This window comes from Monodelphis domestica, chromosome 2 (genome assembly GCF_027887165.1).
Source record: "Monodelphis domestica isolate mMonDom1 chromosome 2, mMonDom1.pri, whole genome shotgun sequence".
Classification (NCBI taxonomy): Eukaryota; Metazoa; Chordata; class Mammalia; order Didelphimorphia; family Didelphidae; genus Monodelphis; species Monodelphis domestica.
This window is the reverse complement of record NC_077228.1, coordinates 405284430-405309554: the sequence shown is the minus strand read 5'-3', so window position 1 is coordinate 405309554 and position 25125 is coordinate 405284430. Positions and strand designations below refer to the sequence as shown.

General features: G+C 35.5%; 1 protein-coding gene across 4 annotated transcripts in view; it reads right to left on the bottom strand.

Moving 5' to 3' along the window:
• The window catches only part of ENPP3 (ectonucleotide pyrophosphatase/phosphodiesterase 3), a 135479-nt gene that overhangs the window by 4870 nt on the left and 105484 nt on the right, over window positions 1–25125 (bottom strand). For all 4 annotated transcript variants that reach the window (XM_016428904.2, XM_056818795.1, XM_007484570.3 and 1 more), the window contains exons 22-25: window positions 16559–16694; window positions 12622–12699; window positions 10811–10943; window positions 6695–6851 (exon numbers count right to left, since the gene is read on the bottom strand). In XM_016428904.2, coding sequence (XP_016284390.1) covers window positions 6695–6851; window positions 10811–10943; window positions 12622–12699; window positions 16559–16694 — 504 coding nt within the window. The remainder of the gene's footprint in view (window positions 1–6694; window positions 6852–10810; window positions 10944–12621; window positions 12700–16558; window positions 16695–25125) is intronic.

Genomic DNA, 25125 nt, shown 5'->3' with positions numbered 1-25125 from the left:
AATAGTGTTAGTTAACTTAGAATAGCAAAAAATCTGGGTTAGTCAGAAAGGATCAGTGTAACCTGTGGAATTAGGAGAAGCAGTTCCTTGCAGAACCAAGGAGTTTTATCTGGGTGGAATTAGAAATCCTTTTTTATCCTTATATTTTTCAATAAATAGTTTATTTTTGTATAACGAGAATTTCCTTAGCATCCTTGTGCCTGGCCATGAAGAAAAGTTCACTTATGAGCTTCACTTATGTAAACTGAAGATACATTGTAAGCACAGCAAGGAGGGTATCTAATCAGTTTATAAATCACTAATCAAATTCATTGCCCATTATTTTTACAGTTTAAAGAACTGAAGATTTTTATCTTGGAGAAGAAAAAGCTTGGGAGAGCAGGATTTATTGCCATTTATTCTCTCAGGGAGAGAAATAGCATTTGTTCCTCATAGTCCCAGAGAGAAGAATAAAAAGTGAAAGAGGTAGGTTTTGGCTTAATGTAAGGAAGAGATAAGTTTCCCATCACTAGAGGTTTTTAGGCTGAGTCTGGATGACCACCAGGGGATTTCTAAAGGGGATTTCTGTCCATGTATGTGAATTATATGTGATTCTGTGACAATTTGAATAATGACTAATATTCTCATTTAAGAACATATATCTGGAAGCAATGTGCAGGATGAATAGGGAAGAGGACAGAGAGGAGTATGACCACTCATACAGAGAGGAGTATGACCAATAGGATGCTATTCCAAAAGTCCAGGCAAGAAATAATAATTGTCTGACTTTGCCCAATACCTTCTCTGATGGTTCTTTGGTTTATTCGTTCCTTCTTTCCTTCCTTCCTTCCCTCTCTACCTCCTTCCCTCTTTCCTTTTTTACCTTCTCCCTGGTCTCCTGCCGTCCTTAATTCCTCCCTCCCTCCCTCCTTCCCTTCCTTTTTTACCTTTTCCTTCTTTACCTTCTCCCTCCCTGCCCTCTTTCCCTTCCTTCCTTCCCCACTCCCTTCCTTCCTCTCTTCCTTCCCTGCCCACATGCTACCACCAATTTTTTAAGGGTCTGTCCTCTATCATCTGCTCTTCATTATACTCTCTACTTCTAAGTACTCATTAATTTTCTCTCCCTGATGATAGGATTGGGGTGCGGGTGGCAGTGCAGAAATCTCATGTCTCCCTATCTTTAAACACACACACACACACACACACACACACACACACACACACACACACACACACACACACCTTTCATTTGGTCCTATTGTCTCCTTAGGCTATTGTCATATCTATTCTCACTTCCACTATCAAAATCCTAGACATAATTGTCACTCCTCACTCTTTATTTTCAAATTCTTTCTAATGGAATATCCAAACCAACTATTCAAATAAAATTGCTCTCTCAAATCTTATCAATTATCTCTTAAAATCTAAATCCTATGGCCTTTTTTTCAGTTCTCACTTTCCTTGACTTCTGTGAAGCTATGAGTAATTACTAATTCAATTGGATACTTTTGCCTTCCTTCATTTCCATGGTATTGCCTAATTTCAACTCTAGATCTTTTGCTGAATCATTATTCTTTAAACACTGGTATACTCAAAGACTCTATGCTAAGCCTATTCTTCTTTTCTGTTCTCTAAACTGTCTTCCAAAAACTGCTTCTGTAGGCACAGATCTGAACTGCTTGTACCTGAATGAAAATCTCCAAGCAGATCCCTATAGTCTAGAATTCAGTTATAAACCATGCAGCCTGGTGTGTAAAACCCTCTATAGTTTAGCTCCAACTTATCTTTCTAATTTTATTTTATGTTAGTCCTCATCACATAATCCTCATTACAAACAAATTGAACTGCAGCCATGTTGCTCCTTGAACTTGGCATTCCATGGTCCTCCCCAAGCTGCTAACTCTCATGCCCAGAATACCCTTCTTTCTCTCTGTATCTCAAAATCCTTCTCTTTCTTCAAGGCTCAGCTTAAATGCTACATCCTCCATGAAATCTTCTCCAGGCCTTTCATCTCTCCTTCAAATGCCTTGCATAATCTATGTATAATTTGAATCCACCTGCTAGAGATGTAAGTCCCTTGTAGGTAAAGTTTTGTGTTTTGTGGTTTTTGTTGTTGCTTTTTTTATTTAGTTTTTGTCATATCATCACTATCTAGATGAATGATTTACAAATAACATGTTTAATAAATGTTTCTTACATCAAATCTGATGTGCAATTGATTTAAATTCTAAGAAAAGGCTCAAAAATCAATATTCAGCTCAAGTACTGAAGACTTTATGCATATAGATTCCTGTTGGCCAGCACTATTACACCACTTCTATGGAAGTGCCTTTTTCTACTTTTTCTACTACAGTTTTTCTACTGTCTTTTTCTTTTTAAACACTTACCTTTTGCCTTGGATCCAAAATTGGTTCCAAGGCAGAAGAGTAGTAAGGGCTAGGCAATTGAGGTTAAGTGACTTGCCCAGGGTCACATAGTTAGGAAGCATCTGAGGCCAGATTTGAACCTGGACCTCCCATCTCTAGGCCTGGTTCTCAATCCTCTGAGCTACCCAAGTATCCCCATGCCTTCTTAATTGTATTAGAAATTCAAGTGAATGTTAAATTTAATGAAATAGATCTGGCAGCACAACTGTCTTTAATTTCCTGAATATTTTTAAACCATCATTGTAGGTACTGATGGAAAGGAGAGGGCAGAAGTCAGGAGAAGACAGGAGAAGAAAGCTCAACTCTTTATGTGTAATAAGACTAGAAAGGCCATTTTGCTCTTTTTTATCATTTTTGGCCAATCTGATAGGTATGAAATGATAACCTAGAGTGACTTTTATTTGCATTTCTTTATAATGAATTAGAGCATTTTTTTATATAACTATATATAGCTTTGGTTTCTGGGGACAACAATACCCTGTTGGTTCAACTGTGAACTGATCCAATCAGAATAAACTGAGATTAGGCCCAAAGAGTTACAAAACTGTGTTGACTCAACAATACCACTATTAGTTTTATTCCTAAAAGTGATCATGGGAGAAAAAAAACTGTATGTATTCTAAAATATTTAAAGCAGCTTTCTTTGTGATGGCAAAGAACTAGAAATTGAACAGATGTCCATCAACTGAGGAATGGCTAAATAAGTTGTGACATGTTTGTGATGGAATACTACTACACCATAAGAAATGACAAGCAGGTCAAACGATATGAAAAAAATTTTCAGATGAAGAAATCAAAATTTGGCTCATATAACTTTGGAAAACTAATATGGAAATTTGTTATTAAAAGTAAAAATAAAAAGCATATTGATTTTGGAAAAACATAGAAAGACCTACATGAAATTATGAAGACTGAAGCAAGAAGAACCAAGAAAACATTTTATTGTTTGAAGAATGACTTGTGTATGTCCATCTCCAGAACAAGAATTGATAAATAGAAGTAAAACATGGTTTTATGTATACATATATCTTTTTGTCTAATGTTGTCTTCTCTAATGGAGGAGAGGAGGGAGTTACCTGAATATTTTAATGTAACAAATAAATTAATAAAATTTTTATTTAAAAAAAAAAGACTAGAAAGGAATCAGATATTTGAGAACTTTAGATGCCAGGTCAAGGAGTTTGTATTGGGATGCTCAGACTAGTGCATAGAAAGATTTGGGATATTGCATGAAGGACAAATCATAATAGAGAAACAACAGAGAAAGGAGAACAGTTAACTCTAAGAAACAAAACATGGGCTAGGGAATTGAGGATAGCACAGTACCAGAGAAGATAATTGAGACAGTGGCATAATAAAGAGTGAGAAGCTGCCAGAGTAAAGAACAAACTGAAAGGGAACCATGTTGAAGAGGAGGAGAGTTGGGAACAGGGAAAGAAAAGGCCAAGATGTTATCTTAGGACCACATTAGCCCTGCAGTCCAAAATAAACCCCAAGAGAAAAAAGTATTGTGTAACAAATACGCTGTCGTCAATCACAGATAGGTAAGGAACTGGAAAAACAATGGATAATCCTGGAATAGCCTCCAACTCTTCCTGATACCTTCATTATAAGTTCTATGGGAACACAGATAAGTAGGTCCCCTAAGAATCCTATGAGAATTTGGCCAACAGATAGTCTAGGAAGTGTTTCTCTACACCTCACTCTGCCAGAGCACACAGTAAAGGAGAATGGCCTGCCAAGCTACTTTGTTTACTCAGATTTTCCTCTTCCAAGAAAAACAGACAAAGCTTTGCATATACCACTGGAGACAGACAGGATCCCAAGGGAAATCTGGCCCCTCTGAAGAGATTACTGAGTGGCTTGCTCCTTATACTTCTCAGATACTGCCACTACACAGGTGCAGACCCTCATTACTTCATACCTGGACAATGGAAATAGCCCAATGGTTGATCTCTTGCCATATGTCCTTCCCCATTGTAGGACATTCTCCACTCAGCTCTTAAATTGATCTTTCTAGAGATAGATCTCTCTCTCTCTTTACACATAAGCACATACACACATATAAACACACACACACACACACACATCCAATAAATTCCAGGAGCTCCCTACTAATTCCAGAATTAAAAACAAGACTTTAATAATCTCATCATTTCCTACCTTTCCATGCTTCTCACACATTATACTTCCTTCCACATACCCTCAAGCCCAATAACACTGTTGCTCATGAGACACTCCACCTCCAGCCTCTGGGCATTTTCACTGGCTATTTCCCAAGATGCAATCCCTCTCCCTCCTTTCCTCTGCCTCCTGGCTTTCCTAACTTCTTTCAAGTGTCAGCTAAAATTCTGCTTCCTATAGTAAGCTGCCTCCTAGAATCAGCTCCTTGAAACTAGCCCCTATTTATACTCTATATGTCTTGCTCATACATAATTGTCTTGTATATTGTCTCCCCCATTAGAATGAAATTCCTTGAGACGAGGGTCTATTTTTTTATTGGTTTATTTGCTTGTTTATTTTAACTTTCCTCTGTTTTCCTGGCACTAAATGCAGTGCTTGGCACATACTAAATACTTGTAAATACTTGATGACTGTCTGAATGAATATACTGAAGGTACCCATCAAGCAACTAGGCTCTCAGTTTTCCTTACTCTGGCTAGCCTACACCTGCTGTGAAAAAAATTAAAATTAACATTACCTCTAATTTCTTCTGTACCAATTTCTACTGTTTTGATTCATTAATATAACTGATTTTATGCCGTATTAATTTATAATTGGACCACCTGTATTGAATTAAGCTCAGGACTCCAGCTGAGCTAGACTAAAGGAAGTTACTTAAAAAAAAATGTTCTCTCTCATTCCAACATCTCCTAGGATATCACATGAATATCTCTTTGTTTAACCCCCAAAAGGCATATTGTCCATCCTTATCTGCTCTTAGGTCTTATGTCCCTTATAAACCTTTCTAGTCCTTAGGGAGTCTGCTAATTCAGGTTTACAAGGTACTGGTGAGTTCCATTAAACAATTAACATTCCTTAACTGTCAAAAAAAAAAAAGGTAGTCACTGGGCCCCAGATGAATGTGTTAGCCTGCTTTCTCGAAAATAACCAATCATGTAAAAAAAAATGGTAAAGGACCTGTTTGGACAAAAAAGATTTACAGCTTTGATTTTTTTATTATGGCAAAGAATTAGAAACTAAAGGGACATCCCTCACTTGGGGAATGGCTAAACAAATTGTGGTATATGATGGTGATGGAATACTATTGTGCTATAAGGAATAATGAACAGGATGATTTCAGAAAAAGCTAGAAAAACCTACATGAACTGATACAGAGTAAAAAAAGCAGAACCAGGAGAACATTGTACACAGTAATTGAAATATTGTGGGCCCATCAAATGTGATAGACTTTGCTATTAACAGCAATACAATGATCCAGAACAATTCAGAGAAACTTATGGAAAAGAATGTTATCCACCTCTAGAGAAAGAATTGTTGAGGTATACATGCATATAAAAACAAATTATTTATCACTTGTTTGGGGGGGCATATGATTTGGGGTTTTGGTTTTATTAAGATTATTCACTTATAAAAATTAATGCTATGGAAATTAAAAAAAAAACAATCATGTCATCCTCACTTCTGTGATGCAAACATGTAATTAATCCTATTGTCTTCCCCACTAATACAATTCTATACTCCCCAAACTATATTCAAGCTGGTGAGCCCTACCTCAGATTCTAGATCATTGAGAAGTCATTGACCCAATTTATTGGTTACTGCTCACCTAACTAATAAATCACACTCAGGCCCCTGCTGTCCCTCAGTTTGTCTTAATTTTCAAATGTAACAATATCAATAGTTGTGATAAAATTATATAAGCAAGCACCACCTATCCTCTGGTATGTCTTTTATTCTAATCTCAAGGACCAGCACTCATAAGCCCTGGGCTTCAGAGAAAAAGCAAATGCTCAGGAAGAGGCAGCTCCTTCTGCTAAAAGGTGTCCTATGAGTAAATTGGAATACTAGGAGGGCTAGCATAGTTAGCCTCAAGTCTATCAGACACAGGATTAAAAGAGCCCCTAAGCAAGTATGCCCCTTCTGAAAAAAACTCCTGGGTTGCTGAACCTCACAGCAATGTGATGTTTCCATCAGAAATGGCATGTATTAGGTCAGGAGAATATCCCAACTTCCAGAGTCCTTTACAGACAGGGAGCACGGACCACCAAACAGGCAGAAAAATAACAGAGCACAAAACAAACCAGTTATATATAAAATGTACTCACAGCACAACTTTCTATGTTTGTAGGTCGATGAGGAATGACAAAAGACAAGACATCCAAGGATCCACGACAGTTTATTGGATCATAAGTCTGGTCTTTGCAGCTAGTCAGCACCACGAAGTAATGAGTTGGGATAGGAACATCAGATTTCTCTACAAATCTTAGAAAAAAATTGTTAGTATTAGTCTCATGAATCCCTTTGACTTCTAAGAATGATAGCAAATAGGTAAAGATGACTGGGGTAGCCAGAGGTAGTATAGTGAATAGAGTTCTAGGCTCAGAGTCAGGAAGACTTTACCTACTTCATTATCTGCTTCACAATAATGTCGTTGGGCTCGCTGATAAAAAGTAAAATGGCATTCTAGACAAAACTCTAGGACTAGTGGAAGAAAAATTTGGATTCAAATCCTGTCTTGAATTCTTTAGAACTTTTGTCACCCACAAAAAATTGTAATCTCTACATAGGGTCCCCATACTGTTGATTATTTGGATTCCACCTACATGGATTTTTTTTAACTGGACCAGTGATTTCATTAGTAAGGGGAAATCCTGACAAGGAAATTTCATCTACCCATGCATGTTGGCACCTAACTGCAATTTATGGTCCTCCAGAGTACAAGAGTAAGGAACCCTGTATTTATTGTCAAGATTTTTTGAATGTGTTAATGAATAGTTAATTTTACTGAACTGTTGTTTTCTTTTTTTCTGTTTCCCAAAGTACTGAGAAATATATCTAATATAAACAGAACCTATCAACAAAAAATATTTTTTTAAAGTAAAGCATTTGACAGGTGTCTGATTAACTGACTTGCCTAAGGATGCTCAAGCTAGTATTATGAGAGTACAACTTGTCCCTAGGTATTCCTGATACAAGGCCAGCCCTCTTTCCAGTATACCATAGCTGAGTATCACATAACATTATAAATATTAATTTTTAAGAGCACTACAGAAATATGTCATCATTACTGCTTAAATCATAAACATGAACTGTAGTTGTGAAATATAGTCAATATTAAATGAAAAAGGAAAGGGAAAGGAAGGAAAGCCTCTAAATATCTCATTTGATCTTCACAACAATCTTGTGAGATAGTTTCTATTATTATCCTCATTTTACAATTGAGGAAATTGAGGCAAGCAAAGGTCAAGTCAAGGGTCTGAGGCCAGATATGAATTAAGCCCTTCCTTATTGCAGAACCAGCACTCTATCCACAAAATCAACATCTTCTTCAGTAATGGAATTAATATTGAGGACAAAAAGGAAGCAAGAGGTCTCAAAATATGTGAAATATCTTCATAATCCCTCTCAAAGTATGTACAGGAGCCACAACTTTAGATAACTAAGGTTTAGACAGTCCAATGATTTAAGATTTTTATATGGCTTGCATAAATATGTATATATAATTTAAATTAATTTTATTTTCAATTAACAAGCATTTATTTTCTCTCTACCTCACCCACCCCCATTTAAAAAATAAAGAAAAGAACTTCAAACAATTATGCATAATCAAGCAAAATAAATTCCTTGCATTTGTCCTTGTTCTGTTATTTCGGTCACACTTAATTCTTCATGACCCTCTTTGGGGGTTTCTAGACAAAGATATTGGAAAAATTTACCATTTCCTTCTCTGGCTCATTTTACAGATGAGAAACTAAAGCAAACAGTTAAGTGATCATACAGCTAGCAAGTGTCTGAGGCTAGATTTGAACACAGATCTTCCCAACTCCAGGCCAGTGCTCTATACTGTGCTCTATATACCCATTAAAAAAAAAAGGAAAATGAAAACTTGATGCAATTATGCATAGTCAAGCAAAGCAAATCTATGCATCAAGGCATTCTGTGCCTTGAGTCGGTCATGTCTCGGTCAAGAGGTGAAAAACATTTTTTATCAGTTGGTTATGCATTGGTCATAGTTCTTAACTCCTTCAAAGCTGTCTTTCTTTAGGATGTTTTTATTGTACAAGTTTTTCTCTTGGTTCTGTTTACTGAATTCTGTATCAGTTCATACAAAGCTCAGATTTCCCTGAAATCATATCTTTCATCATGTCTGATGGAACAACAGTATTCCATTATGTTAATATTGCTTAAATTGTTTAGCCCTTCCCCACTGACAGTGTGTGAAGTAAAATAGCTCTATCTAATGGCCTGGCATCCCCTGGCATCCCCATGAGTGTCAATGTGCATCGTCACCATGGAGGAGCTAGTGGGGTTTAAAATGCAAGCATGGGAAGGAAAGTGGTCTCTACTTCTGCTCTTAAACAGACTGACTCCCTGGGTTGGTGCTTGGCAAGCAGCAGTGAAGCATGGAGGTGACCACACTGGGCTGAAGTCTGGGACCTGATCTTACCTTCAGTTAGAAAGGCTGAGCCCTCTCTCTTCCTCTACCAAACTCTCTCTCTTTACTAATAAATGCTTTTAACTCTGGGGCTGAACCTTCAGATGAATTTTTATTTATAACAATAGTCCCATTTAGTTTCCAGTTCTTTGCTACTACAAAAGGAGATAATAAATATTTTTGGACATATGGCCCCTTTTTCTTTTGGTCTCAACTTTGTAGTATGAACCTAATACTAGTAGTCATATCATGTATAGTTTAGTGAATTGCTGGGCATAATTAATTACAAATTCTTTTTTATAATTGCCATGCATATTCACATGTCCTCTGACCAAGAATCACTGTGCTTGTTTATTGCAGTTCCTCCAATAATTGATTTTTTTCCCTTTTTAGACATTTTTGCCTACCTGATGAGTATGAAGTAAACCTTTGCTGATAATTTGTAGTTTTGTAATTTATAGTGATTTGGAACATTTTCCCTAAGGCTATGTGTGGATAGCATAAATTGCTTCCTTTGCAAACTGTCTATTCATATCCTTTGACCATTTACCAATTGGGAAATGGCCCTTGTTCTTATAAATTTGAATCAATTCTTTAATTATCTTATAAATGAGACATTTATTTATCTTAGAAACGATGCAAAGTTTTTTTTTTTACCAGTTAACTATTTTCCTTCTCATTTTAGCTGCATTCATTTTGTTTGAGTATTTTTAAATTTTTAACATAATCTGGATAATAGGAAAATGTTTTACATGACTTGTATTATTGATATCATATTGCTTTCTATATCAATGATTAGGAAAAGGGTAGGAAGTAAAGGAGAAAATTTGAAACTCAATTTTTTTCTAAGAAATAAATGTCAAAAATAAATTTTATGCAATCTATTTTGTCTTCTATGATCCTCTCTCTCTTTTGTTTGGTCATGAACTCTTCTTTTATCCATCCAGATTAAAAAATATTATTTCTTATTTCTTTAACTCATTTATGATTTGATCTTTCACATCTAAATTGTGTATCTATTTTGGCTAACCTTGGAATATGGTATAGGCTACCATGATGGTGAACCTATAGCACACGTGGCAGGGGAGGGCACTCAGAACCCACTCTGTGAGCACACATGCCATTGTCCCAGCACAGAGTTTGCTAGTTTGTTACTAGAAAGTCAGAAGGACATGGAGCTCGGCTGCTCCCCTCCCCCTTGTCTGAGGACATTTCTCACATTACCCACTCCTCCAAAATACCATCACTGGTATAGTGTGTTGGTCAATACCTAATTTCTTCCAGATTGTTTTCCAAGTTTCCAGAGTAGTTTTGGTTCTTTACTGCACTAAATTGGTTCTTTGGGTTTATCAATCAATAGGCAATAGGGAAACCTAATCTGCTAAAAAAATATGGAAGGCTTCATGAATTTGTATATTCCTTGCACAAAAGCAATACTAACTTTCTGCATTCTTTCAATTTTAGTTGTGTGACCCTGAACAAGTTTAACCCTACTCACCTCAATTTCCTTATCTTTAAAATGAGCCAAAGAAAGAAATGGCAAACCACTCCAGTATCTATATCACAAAAACCCCAAATGGGGTCACATAGAAGTAGAAAAGTAGAAGTTGAATTTAAAAACTCTGACCCCAAATCCCTATCTAGCATTCTTTCTACTTCATCATATTACATCCCAGGAAAGATGTTTTTGATGATGTTTATTTTGTTTAAAGCCCTGAAATAATCTATAAACTTTGGTCTGATTTCTGTACAACTATCACAATTCCAAAATGGAGTTCTTACTCACTTTTCAATTTCATGGAGGTCATCAGCATGTCCATCATAGTTGTAGTCAAAAATTGGTCCACTAATCACATTCACTCCATTTCTTTCATTAACATATTTAAAAATCAGATGATTATGGAAGTATTCCCATATTTCTAAAAATAAAAGGATTAGACAAAAGTTTTCTATCCTATTGCACTTGAAAATATATATTTTCTATGATAGAAATTTCTATGATAGAAAATGAAAAAAAAAAGGAAAACCCACTTTAAAAGTCAACATCTATTTCAAAGAATAGAAAACCAATCTTGGGGTTTCTTTTTTTTTTTCACTTTAACAGTTCCTACCTTCTGACTTAATCAATCCTAAAGCAAAACAGTTATGACTAGACAATGAAGGTTAAGGGACTTGCCCACACAGATAAGTGTCTGAGGTCTAACTTGAACCCAAGTCCTCTCAACTCCAATCTGGTGCTCTATCCACTGTGAAAACTGCTCCTAGTCTTGGAATTCAAAGACGTAGATTAAAGTACCTCTAGCACAGAATAGCTGTGTGACCAGGAGCAGGTCACCACCTTTCTGCACACCAGGCAGCTTCCTACATCTAAAGGTGTTCTTAAGTCTTTTTGAGTCATGAATCCCTTTGGCAGTATGGCGAAGCCTATGACTCCTTCTCAGAAAAATATTTTTACATGTATACAGTAAAATACTTAGAATTACAAAGCAAAGCAATTATAAATATGTAGGGTTTTTTCTACTCAAGTTCATAGATCCCCTGAAATCTATACAAAAACCTATCAGATGGACCCCAGATTCAAAACTCCTTTTATAAAAATCATAGAATAAGTTGCTCATTTCCATTCATTTGTATCACTGGAAAGAGTTTCTATTCTGAGAATTCCCTACACTGTTACTTAACAATGATTAATAATAATTCACATTTATTTAGTACACACTACATGTCAAGCATTGTGCTAGATACTTCACAAATATTATTTCATTTGATCCTTACAAGTTTGTAAGAAAGGTTCCATTCTACAGTTGAATAAGACAAACAGAAGTTAAGAGACTCACCCAGTGTGACAAAGCTAGTATCTGAGGCTGAATTTGAACTCAGATCTTCCTGCCTCTGGGCATATTACTAGATCCTCTCCATCACAAAACTGACCTTACATGTTTCACATTTTGAACAATGAAATGAAAAGTTCTGCTGTTTCAGCCCTTTTAATTTTCTCCAGTGTATCAAGGACACTGTATCAAGTGTATCAAGATCAAAATCAGCACTTCTCCAGATTTTTCTCAGAGACCCAGGTCCTCTGTAGGCATGTTAGTTCATTCTAGAGTGCCAGAAGCTACACACTAGCATAAGAATTAGAACACAAGGGGAGGTCTAAGAACTTACACCTGCATTTGCTTACAGGAAAATACAGTAGCTTTTGTTTGTGAGTGAATAGTTCCTTTATGGTTTAAATAGAGATGAGAATAATGATCTAAGAAGTTAAGGACCAAAACTGAATCAGGAGGACATCCTAAAAAGAAATCCTTCCATCTTAGAATCAATACTTTCCAAGGCAGAAGAGCCACTGGGGCTAGACAATGGGGGTTAAGTGACTTGCCCAGGGTCTGTATGTCTGTATCTGATGTCATATTTGAACCCATGACTTCCTGTTTCCCAATCCAATGCACCACCTAGATGCCTCCATGTATTTACTAGTCATAAGAACTCTATCTCAAGGGGACATAATGGCATTGATGTCAATTGTGAGATTTTCCCTGAAATACTAAAAAGTCATACAATTAGTCTTAATATCATAATCTCAATCTTTGAACTTACCTTTAAATGCTGGATAAACGGGAATCAAATTGCTTGTAAGTAAAGCATCATATTGACCGAGCCTTGTCTGATTGAAATCTTCAAAAGCAAAAACAACAAAAATTGATTTGGTTATTGATGAAAAAAATCAAATCAAGTCAACAAGCATTTATTAAGCACCTACTATATACCAGCACTCTCCTAGGCACTAGGAATAGAAAGAAGAACCAAAATGGTGGTCATTTGTTCTCAGGGAGCTCAGTCTAAAAGTAAAAAGGCTAAGGGAGAGACAAAATAGCCAGCAGAGAATTCAGTAACATCAACTTTGGCTTCAGTATTTCCAATGCAACAAAGTATATTTCCCATCCTTGGTCTGCTTTCTGAGACCTTCTCCTTGAACTGAACCAGGGGATGGGTAGACAATAGAAGACGACTTTGAGAGATCTCTAGAATTCTGTATCCCATATCACTGGCTAAATGCAACCACTAATCTGCATTGAGCCAATCAGTGTGAAGACACAACCTATTAAAATGACTACTGCCTGACCTGATGCTAATTCATAGTTTGACTGTTCAATAAAATTAGTGGAAAGAGGGAACAAACATGACACAATAGCTTCTTGATGATGTGTTTTACCCTCCATTCAAAGGAAGTCTTCCAAGAAAAATATTCTATTTCTCTCCATCACAGCCTATCAAAATAATATTGATCCACTTCAAAACATAGGCCAAATACTATCTTTTCTATGTCAAATGGAGTCTTCTCAGGGTTGCTATTGATCAGATGAGATCATTTTTTGTAAAGCACTTTACAAACCTTAAAATGCTATACAAATGCTGGCTATTATTTAAGATCTACAAAGCAATTTACATCCATTATTTAACTTGATGTCTATAACAACATCCCCCCAAACTAGTCATCTAGTCTTCACTTGATAGAGAATTTGCTATTTCCAAAGGTAACCCCTTGGGCTTTTGGCTAGTTCCAATTAGGGAATCTCTAGTTAAGGAAATTTCCCCTACCATGAACTGGCATCTGCCTTTCTGAAACTCCCACTTATCCTTCCTAGTTCTGATTTCTTGGATCAAACAGAATAAATCTAGTCTTTTGTCTCATATGCATAAGTCTTTCATATGTTGGAAGAGAACTAACATATTCTCCCTAATATTCCCTTCTCTAAGCAAAACATTCCAAATGAGAGCTATAAATAGAGCTGTAGAACAGGGCTTTCTTCCAGGGTACTGAAACACAGAGGATGCTGATAATGCAATCTCTCGGTACCGAGCTAACTAGACCAGTTAGTTAAAGTAGAAAGCTACCCTCCTTTTCCTTTATAGTGAAAGACTATGAATGTCGAACATTGTATATACTGGCAGACTACATGTATTGGTTATGTATTAGTTAGGTTTTTTTTTTTCCAAAATGCTTTTCTCTCCCCTTTTTTCCTTCTTTTTTACAAAGGAAGAAATGTTGGGTAGGATAGGGTAGAGATATATTCCTAAATTAAGGTGATATTTATTAAAAAATAACAAAAGGTTTTTAAAATAAAATAGAAAGGGCAGCTAAATGGCCCAGTAAATAGAGAGCCAAACTCAGGGATGGAAGATTCTGGATTCAATTTTGGCCTCAGATACTTCCTAGCTATGTGACCCTGGACAAGTCATTTAACCCTTACTATTCTGTCTTACAGTGCATACATAATATTGATTCTAGGGAAAAAGAAAAAACTTTAATTTTTTTAAAATTGAAAGATGATATTAAACAATGTGATTCCTCCTTCCACAAGATGTGGCCATACCCCACTTGAACTTCTCCCTGACCTGGTCTTTATTCCTCATCCATCTGTCCAGAGCCTCCCCTGATTTAGATTTATAATATCTTATAGTTAACATCTCAATACAATATCCTGAGGTCTTTCCCTAACACAATTGATTTTTTTATCTTTGAAAGTGGAGGATAGGGAAAGGAGGGAGGGAGACAATTTGGATCATTTAACTTCATAAAGCATATGTGAAAATTGTTATTACATACAATTGGTAAAATAAAATATCTTTACCAAAAAAAAATGGTTGAAGATAAATTTCATGCAGAAGTATGCTGATAAGTGTTTAACAACCAGCTGATGTCATTTTCACTATCACTTTCTTAAGTCTAGCTCACCAAAAAATAATAATCGGGTCTTTATTTATAGCTTTTGCTGATTTCTGAGGTGTAAAAGTTCACAATGAATTTGGTAATTGACTTTACCAGCTGCACTAAGACCAAGAGAAAGTACAGTAGTATATTGTCTATCTTATTCTGAACTATATGGTAAAAGAATGAATTTACTATCTATTACATTTATTTTTTAATACATTATCACACTGCTAATTAATACTGATTCTGTAATCTACTAAAAACCCCAGATAATTTCCATACATTCTTCCAGTATTATCTTTTCCAATTTGTATTCTCATAGTTAATATTTTAGATCCAAGGGTAGAACTTTATATTTATCTCCATTAAGTTGTATTATATTGAGCTCCTTTTGTCCTATTGAAACATTTTTGGAACTGGTCATTAAAGCTATATAGGAAAGAGAAAAATTCGGTACAAATGTCATCTATGTCTCCATCCAAATATTTTCTTTTTTGTAAGGTTGAAAGGGGCAGGGCCAAGGACAGCATGGCACAGTAGATGGAATACTTGATTTGGAGTCAGAAAGGCCTGGTTTTTAATTCATTTCTCAGACACTTATTAGCTGTGTGACCCTGGGCAAACCACTTACTTTCCCCCTGCCTCAATTTCCTCACCTATAAAAATGAGTAAGGTAGACTCAGTGTCTTCCAAGTTCACCTCCAGTTCTAAATTTATAAACTGCATCACCTAGCTACTTTTAAATAATAATAATAGGTAGTAGCTATATACTATTTCAGGTTCACAAAGCATTTTACAACAATTATCTCATTTTAGCCTCACAATAGTTTTGTGAGGGAGGCACTATTATTATTTTTATTTTACATGTGAAGAAGCTAAGGCATCAAAAATGAAGATATCCAGGGTCACATAGTTAATTGGTCTATGAGGCCAGATTTGAATTTATATCTACCTACCTTTAAGGCCAGGATTCTATCTACTAGACTACCTACCTGCCTGACTAAAAGGTCCCCAAATCATTTATTTAATTATATATCCTATATTTTTTCACAAAGTAATTGAAATCAACCTCATTGGCCTGGAGTTTATCCAATTTAGACATTGTTTAGAAAATTTTAAAGCTGCATACTGCTAATTTTGATTCTGATCATTTTCCTCCTTTGTACGAATCTCTGAACCACTGTGAATTCCATTTCTGGTCCTGACTATAAATAATGGAAGTATCAAAATATCAGAGGAGCCTCTAATTTGACCTTGAAATTACTGGAAATTTCAAGGGAACTTCATTTAAATTGATGTTTTCTACCAACAAAGCATAAAATTCAAGCTTCAGATAAAAATATTGACTCTCGTAGATTAAAAAACTAATTTGAAAAATTCTGAACTGCCTAATTTCAGCAAAATTCAACTGCTAAACATGTTGCCTTATGAACAAAAGTCTTCAAACTCTGGCCTGAATTCTTTAGCAAGACAGCTCTGTTTTTAATATGGGCAACATTTGGGTAGTGAGAAGAATATACTTTTATAGATGTCTGTCTCTCACCAAAGAATTTTGTTTTAAATTTAAACTTAAACCTGATGAACTCTCTAAACATCTGGGTGAGATTACAGATGACCTGTGGCTCACACTGTAAAATTTATTAGTCTTTATTATAGTTGTTTTGTTGCTTTTGGTCAGCATACAGTCACTGGATGCCTCCTCCTGTGCAGGCTGCTTACCCCAAGAAGGTTGTTTTGGTTTGGGGTGTATGTTTAAGCACATGCCCACATCCAGCTGATGAAGGCTTTCTAAGCTGCTGTGCTAAAAAGAGTCATACTAACTGGGAGGGTAGAGGAAGCCGTGGGTGATATTCTTTTCGGGTGAATACACGGAACATTTTTGGCTCTGAGAAGGATGAATCCTAACATCAGCCCGCAGACAGTCTGGAATAGTGGGAGGAAGAGGCAATGTGTCTCCCTGTTGAAAGGAAAAAGAAGAGAGGGAAAAAAATTACACCCACAGTTGTGGTTAAGCCAATACCTTATATGGTTTGTGACTTCCCTAAAATGTTTTTCATTTAACCTTTTCCTATTTTCATAATGAATCAACTCTCATAAAAGTAATGGAAACAGATGTTTTCTGCTGTTTTCCTCCCCATGGTTCGCTCCTGGTTGGGAACACCCGTGATAGGAAGCTTAACACACAGAAAAAAAGGACTCACAAACCAAAGGAAAATTGGGGACCAGAATCTGGAATCTCTAAAAGTCAGTGACCTGGAAAAATAGATTTATATTCTCATGGAGAAAGGCAAATATCACTAAATGGTTTCATTTCTAAAGATAAATTAAAAAATAAATATAAAGTATTTTAATCCAGATGTGAATATTATATTATTCTTGAACTATATACTGATTTTTGTCTACAGAGTAGCTGTCATTAATTGTATATCTAATCACATGCTTTGCAATTTGTAATATAGGTTTTCTTTATCATTAAATTATAAATTCCTTGCAAATAGAGACTATTCTATAATTTCATACATAAACCTATTTAAATTTCCAAATCAATTTTTAACCCAAAGAAGGAATTCAATAAGTGTCTGAATTAAAAGCATTGAGCTTTTTTTTTTATTTTAGGAAGGAAAAGAGGGACTAGTCTGGAGCTATGATGTCAGAGATATAATTAATATTGAGCTAATTCTATTCATATCTTGATTATTAATACAAAGCACAATAGCATAATATAATAACACAGTAATATATTTACATTCAACTTCTTTCATGTAGAGGCAGCAAAGGTGAAGTAAATAGAGAGCTAGTTAGAAAGCTCTAGGTTCACCTACTGCCTCTGCTATGTACTGGCTACATGGCTTTTAACTTATTAGTTCTCAAGGCAGCTAAGGCTCTTTAAATTGCAGTGAAGTTTCCACCCTATATTGGAAGAATAAGTTTTCTTACCTGGGAGTTATCAATAAAATCACAGCCTCAATCTCTGTATTTATTTAAAGCTTTAAAGTCCAAAAAGTCAATCAGTCAATAAGCATTTATTAAGCACCTACAATGTGCCAGGGACTCTGCTAAGGCCTATAGATCTGTCATTTGAACCCCACAATACTCCAGTGGGGTATTAAACCCAATATAGAACCAATCTAATATGTCATCAGGTATGGGTGAATGCTAACAAATATTCCACTGTTCTATTCTTTACCTATTAATTTCTGAATTTATTCATGGGTATCTTGACAATATCTCCTCTACTACCATTATATAGAAAAGCTTCATCAGCTAGATACAAAGATGCCAAAAATGTTAAGCTGGATTTATTTGTACAAAAAAAAAATTAGCTCTGGACAACATTAACAAGATTTTTTTGTGTGTTTTAGCTTAAAATTCTGCATTGTTTTAAGCTAAAACAAAAATCTTGTTAGTGACTAGACCTGTATGTAGTGTTTCCTGCAAGTCCCTATAATAAGAAGATTGGGGTTACCATAGGTTTACAGAAAGGAAAAACTCCTTTGGCAATTGTGTGGTAGAGTGAGGACATGAAGCTAAGTGATTCACCCAATCTGATTTCCTGAAGCACATCATTAAGGAAGTATTAGGTTGACCTCTTGAAAACCCTCTATAAAAATAATTCTGTCTCATGTCATATACCCATTCTTCAAGCATTTATTAAGCACCTATTCATTCAATGGAAAAGGAAATGGCAAACCACTTCAGTATCTTTTGCCAAGAAAACCCAAGTGGGATCATGAAGAGTCAAACACAACAGAAAACAACTAGACTGGGAGCAGCTGGGTAGCTCAGTGGATTGAGAGCCAGGCCTAGAGATGGGTGGTCCTAGATTCAAATCTGGCCTCAGACACTTCCCAGCTATATGACCCTGGGCAAGTCACTTGACCCCCATTGCCTAGACCTTACCACTCTTCTGCCTTGGAGTCAATATACAGTATTGACTCCAAGATGGAAGGTAAGGGTTTTAATTTAAAAAAAAAAACAACTAGACAATGATAATATTTCATATAATGCAGGATTCTGAGCAATATGCAAAATACAAATCTGAATTATACCAGCTCTGTACTCACTATGTCATAACTCTCTTTAAGGATAAATAACATAAATTTTTATAAGAAATAAACACTGAAAGATAATATTTCAGGACAAAGGAGACTATCTTAAAAGTTACAAAAGGCATAGGAAGGACCAAAAAATTAAATTCTGAAAACAAAAATGTAAATTATTCCAATTAGGAAAAGGGAAACATGTCTAAAAAAATAGATTCACAAGGTACTCATCAATAAACTCCTATTTGTGAAAAAGGATTGTAAATATGAAGAAAAGTCAAGATGAGAATGAATGTAAAACAGGAGTGTTGTCTAGGAATACTAAGGGTTTTGTTGAATGAGTTGAGTATAGCAATTAATGCTAACAATAAAAAAAACCTTTTCTTTTAAAAGCTATGTTAAAAATTTTGTTTACTTTACAAAATGTTCAGGACAAAGGATAAAACTGTTACATTCCTAGATCAGTGATAATAACAGATGATTGTGAGAAGAGCTGCCCAATTATAATGTCCAATTACTTGTTAGACATTTAGAACTAGTAGAGATCAGACATCTCTGCCCATTAGTTATCTGAAACTCAACAAACTCTAAAGAGAAATGATTAAAATCCCTTCTTTCTTCCTAATTTCTCTGGCCATCTTCCCAATCACCCAGATTCACAAAGTGGGTATCAATCTCAGCATTTCATTCTCTCTCACCACCCACATCCAATTTATTGCCACATTCTTTCAACCTTCATAAAAACTTTCTAATAAATAAGCCCCATTATCTTCCAAAGCTGAAGTTGCTCTAGTTCAGATTCATTACTTCACACCTGTTGGATGGTCTTCCTGCCTTGTCTCCTTTCACTCCAATCCATCATCAACTCAGAAGTGATCACCTTAAAGAACAGTTCTGACCAATTACTCATATAGTCAACAAGATTTAGGGATTCTGTGTTACCTGCTAGAGCAAATAAACCTTCTATTTAGCCTTGAAAGCTCTCCATAATAAAGCCCCTTCCTACCTTTCCAATCTTATACCTTACTACCCCTTATATACTATGTAACCCAGTAATACTGCCCTACTTGCTATTTCTCATACTTGATCCCCCAGTTCTTTAGTCAGAGATTTTATTACCTGTCCTCTATCCTCAGACTGCTCCAGTTCTCATCTCTACCTCTTGTCTTCTCTGGATTCCTTCCACCCTCAGATAGTCTCACTTTCTGCAAAAAATTCTTAATCCTCCTTAATCGTAGTTCCTTCCCCTGAAACTATTCCCAGTTTATCCTGTATATATCTTGTTCTACGAAGTTGTTTTAGGGAAGTTAAGCAGTGCTGGCTAAGTTTGGAGTCAAGAAGTCTCATCTTCAGGAGTTCAAATCTGGCCTGTAACACATTAACTGTATGACCCTGGATGAGTCATTAAATCCTATTTGTTTGAGTTTCCTCATCTGTAAAATGAGCTGAAAAAAGGGAATAGCCAACCACTCCAGTATCTCTGCTAAGAAAACCCCAAATGGGTGATGAAGAGCCAGACAGAACTGAAAAATGACTGAAAAATTACAATGGTATCTATTTTCTCTCTTCATTAGACTATGAGCCTTTTGAGAACAAGGACTATTTTTGCCTTTTTTTTAATCTCCAGTGCTTAGCACAGTACTTGGTACATAGTAAATCTTTATAAACATTAGGCAAATGACTGACTCACCTCCAAATTTGCTTCTATTATTTTTCCCAAAGAAAATGACTGTTAAACTAAAAGGGCCAAATCATAAATGGTTAGCAGGGAATGGAAACCCAAGATAAGCAAAATATCAGACTACATCTAAATGTCCTTAATGAATTCTAATCAATAGGGCCAGATGAAATATATCTAAGAGGGAAAGGAGTTAAAAGAGATGTCAAATACATGGCCTCCAGATTGCATGTCACCCACAAGACTCCCAAGAAAGGGCCTGAATCAAATTTAAATGTCATTGGGAAGAATTTAACTAAATAAATTAAAACCACAATAAAAAATATTAATATGTCTATTTCTAAGTTAATATACACTACAGGGATAATTATGAAAGACTGTCACCCCCCCCCTTTTTACTGCACCCCCCCCCAAAGATATTTCAACTTGAGTTAGATACCACTGTCTTAGAGCACTCAAAAGAATCATCCAATGTGATGACTGTATTGGTTACGGTGATCTTGGAGAATGAGAGTGGTGCTGTGCTACTCTGGGGAAAAGGAGAGAGTAAATTTCTCAATTTAAAAAAGAAAAAGAAAGTAGAGTCTCCAAATTGCAAAACAGAACATTGTCCTTGACCATTCTAGTACTGGAAAAATTCTAGAATGAATTTAGGAAATTGTATGTGAGTACTTAGAAAAGAGAACAGTGATTTCTAAAAGGCATGGACTCAGTAAGCACAAATAACTCTAGACAACCCGCATTTCTGTTATTTGATTGGTAACTTTACTGATAATTTAGGAGAATGCTTTACCAATTGTTTACTTAGATTTTAGCAAGCTATTTGATCAAGTCTCTTGGGGTGTTGGGGAGATGAGGTGGAGATATTTGGGCTAGTTGATATTGTATTCAGGTGAATTTGGAAGTGATAAAAAAAAAAAACAATACAAGACAGAAAGGCTAGACATTAGTGGGTCACTGTTTATTTGGAGTGGTTCTCTACTAGAGAACCCCCAGAGTGCTATGCTTTTGTTCTGTGTTTTTGAAGACTTCTATCAATGAACTGGGTAAAACCATAGATGACATCTATGTTAAATTTACAGATGACACAAAGCCTAGAAAAATGACTAAGTATGTGAATAAATCAGAATCCAAAAAGACTTACCAGACTAACATAATGTACCAAATCAGGGGCAACTAGGTAGCTCAGTAGAGAGAGAAAATGAGGGTTGGACACAAAAGGTGCTGGATTCAAATCTGACCTCAGATGATTCCTAATCATGTGACCCTGGGCAAGTCACTTAACCCCAACTGCCTAATCCTTACCTCTTCTGCCTTGGAACTGATAGGTCAGGGTTTGTTTTTTGCTTTTTGTTTTTTGTTTTTACAGACCAAATCATATAATTCAATATTTAATAAGGAGCAATATAAGCAAATGTCTATACTTGACATCCAAAACTCCAAATGTGCAATATGGAGAAGGCATAGCTAGAAAACATTTCTAGTTTTTAAAAAAATCTAGAAATTTTGCTTTAGTGCAAACTCAATATGAATTAAAAATGTGACAATGCAGTCAAAAATGTTAGTGTTGGTGCAGATTACATTATAAGAGGCTTAGTGTCCAGAATAAAAAAGGAAGTCATTATATTACTGTGCTTTCCTGGTAAGACTAGGTGACACAGCAGATGGATCCCTTGACCTGTCAGGAAGTCAGGAAGATCTGAATTCAACTTCTATATCACTTGGGAGCTGTGTGACCATGAGGAAGTAATTTAACTTCTGTCTGCCTCAGTTAACATATTTGTAAAATAAGAATAATAAAAGCACCTACCTCCTACTATTGTTGTAAAGATAAAATAAGAATGCATAAAAGCACCTTGCAAACTTTAAAGTACTATATAAATTCTAGTTATTATTACTGTATGACTCTGGACAAGCCACAAGCTCGTCATTTAATCACTTAACTTCTGTGGGGCTCCATTTCTTCGAACTACCTGCATCATAAGATTATTATAAGAATGTCCATATGGAGATGATATAGACAGAGATAAAAATACAGACAAGCAGACAGACAGATATAGATAGATAGATAGATAGATAGATAGATAGATAGATAGATAGATAGATAGATAGATAGATAGATAAATGGATGGATGGATGGATGGATAGATAGGGCCATGAGGTCTAAAGTTAGTAAGAACTTCAGAGACTTATTAATCCAAACTCTTATTTTTATAGATGAAGTCTAAGGAAGTCAAATAACTTGCCCAAGATCACACATTAAAATATCAAGACACAACTTGAACCCAGGTTCTTTGATTGCAGAGCCACAATGTCATATTGATTCCTTATATTATTATTGTTAATTTAGCTTATTCACTTTTATAAAAAAGCAAAAAAATAATTTCATATATAAATTATAACTGCAGCAGCTAGATGGTTAAATTAAATTGAGATGTGAGTTAGGCAATGTTGAGACACTGAGGCAGGTAGGTTGGCAAAATATTTACTTTTCTACTCTTCCCTCAAATTGACACAAATATCCTGAATCAGCTTTGAGAGTTGTGAGAAGCAGCTTTCAGTAAGACTGCTGTCTGGTTTCAAGAACTGTCTACAAATTTTGAATTTTTCATCAGTTTTATGAATACGTATTTCTTGTCTGCCAAATTCGAGCCACATGTAAACTGTGTTAAGACTAAGAAAAACTTCTGGTCTCCTTTTTCTAGTCAAAGAATCTGCTAGGTGGCACAGTAGATAAAGCAACTGGCCTTGAGTCAGGAAAGTCTGAATTCAAATCCAGCCTCAGACATTTACTACCTAAGTGAACCTGAGAAAGTTGCTTAGCCTATGTCTGCCTCAAGGTTCCTCAACTATCAAAATGGGATGATAATAGCACCTGCTCCCTCCCCCAGGGTTGTAGTTGTGAGGATTAAATAGATGATATTTGTAAAGCACTTAGAACAGTAAACACTTAAGAAATGCTTTTTTTTTTCTTTCCTTCCTTTAAAGGGCATATAATAGAGGATCTCCTGGGAGCAAGTGGATCCCGAACATCATACTTTGATTATGATTCCAAGTGAGAGCTCTGTTGTGACATTTTAATCCTTCTGTACACTTGCTTATGGTTTTATGAAAGGATGAGAGAGATGGGCATAAAAGGAAGGAGGCTGATGAAATTCCCAGGAGGATGCAGAAGCTCTGATCAATATTATTTGAGTGCCCTAGTTCTTGAAATTTAACTATTTGAACCCCTAAGAACCACAAGGGTGATTAGTACAATGGTATTCAACAAGATGCATTTTTCTCTTTTAGTCTGATTTGGATTGGATAGGGAGGATAGGAAAATACTGTAAAAGAGCACAGAACAAGAAGTCCTTTAATTCCACAATGACTTTCAAGCCAGCTATGAAATCTCTTTAATTAGAAGCCAAAATGTAAAGGGCAAAACATTTTTCCCCCTGAGACTAATAACCCAGGCTTGCTTGTTCATAAAGCTATGTATTAATGAAAACTGAGCTGTCAACTCTAGGGTTTCTCTTGAAGAAAAAAATTATTCATTTGATTTCTTATTTTTCTCTTTATTTTGTCCCCCCCCCTCCAAAGTTTTTCATGTTATAAAATTATTCAAAAATGTTCTATAATATCTTTAACTTAATGCAATCTTACTGTGTTTTCAAGACTCACATGAAGCAAAAACAGTGATGAGGGCAAGAATTTGTCTACTTTACTTCAGATTACCCAAAAACTTTTAGAAAGCCCTTTAACACACCTTTTCAAAACACTAGTAAAGGTGAAATTTTGCACACACAAAAAAAATTTAAACCTTGAGGAAATTAGTTTTGTTTTTAAAAAGTTCTTTATCTTCCAATTAAGTCTCCTAGCCAATTATTCTAAGCAATTATTTTAAATATTGCTTATCCCTTCCTTCACATAATAACTACATGAGCATTTCTGCTTTTCTTACTAAGAAACAAAGCTAAGACATTATCCTAAATAAATCACAGTAAAGGCCCAGAAGCAGCTGCTATCCATCATAATGCAACCTCTAAAACATAAAAAACCCTCTAGTTGTTCTCAGACAACAAAATCAAGAGGCACTGAAGCCACAAAAAGCTCAAAGGTACAGCTTAATTGAGTACATCTTCAGAATTGCTCCTATTGAAGGTCTGATTTTCAAGCACAAAGTTTGATTTACAACATTTCTGTGCTAAGTTCAAAACATCCTTGTATGTAATTTTCTTGAACCACAACATACTAACAGAGTAATTTCTGAATTGGAAAGCACAAAATTGCTAGAATTCCATCCTGTCACATTGATACATAGAGAGAAGAACCTCTGTGGCATGAGTAAAAGGATGGAAATTCTGGTTAAAAATGGAAACTAGTAATGTTAAATAGTGGTTTCTACCAATGAATTGTCCCATTAACCTGGAAAGATCACATAATGTTTCTAAGGCTTCCATGTTTGGTAGATCCATAGTCCCAGTCTTAAGACTTAAGACATTCTGCTTAACAAAATAAAAGGGCAGAAATTTGCAAATACAGAAAGTACATTGCATTCTGATTAATCCATATATCCTATATACCTTACTTTCTAGGCCCTTCAAAAATGTAAGACTCTAATCCTTTTAATAAGTGAACCTTTTTAGGAATGTTGGAGGTAGAAAGTGTGGAGAGAAATAGGAAAA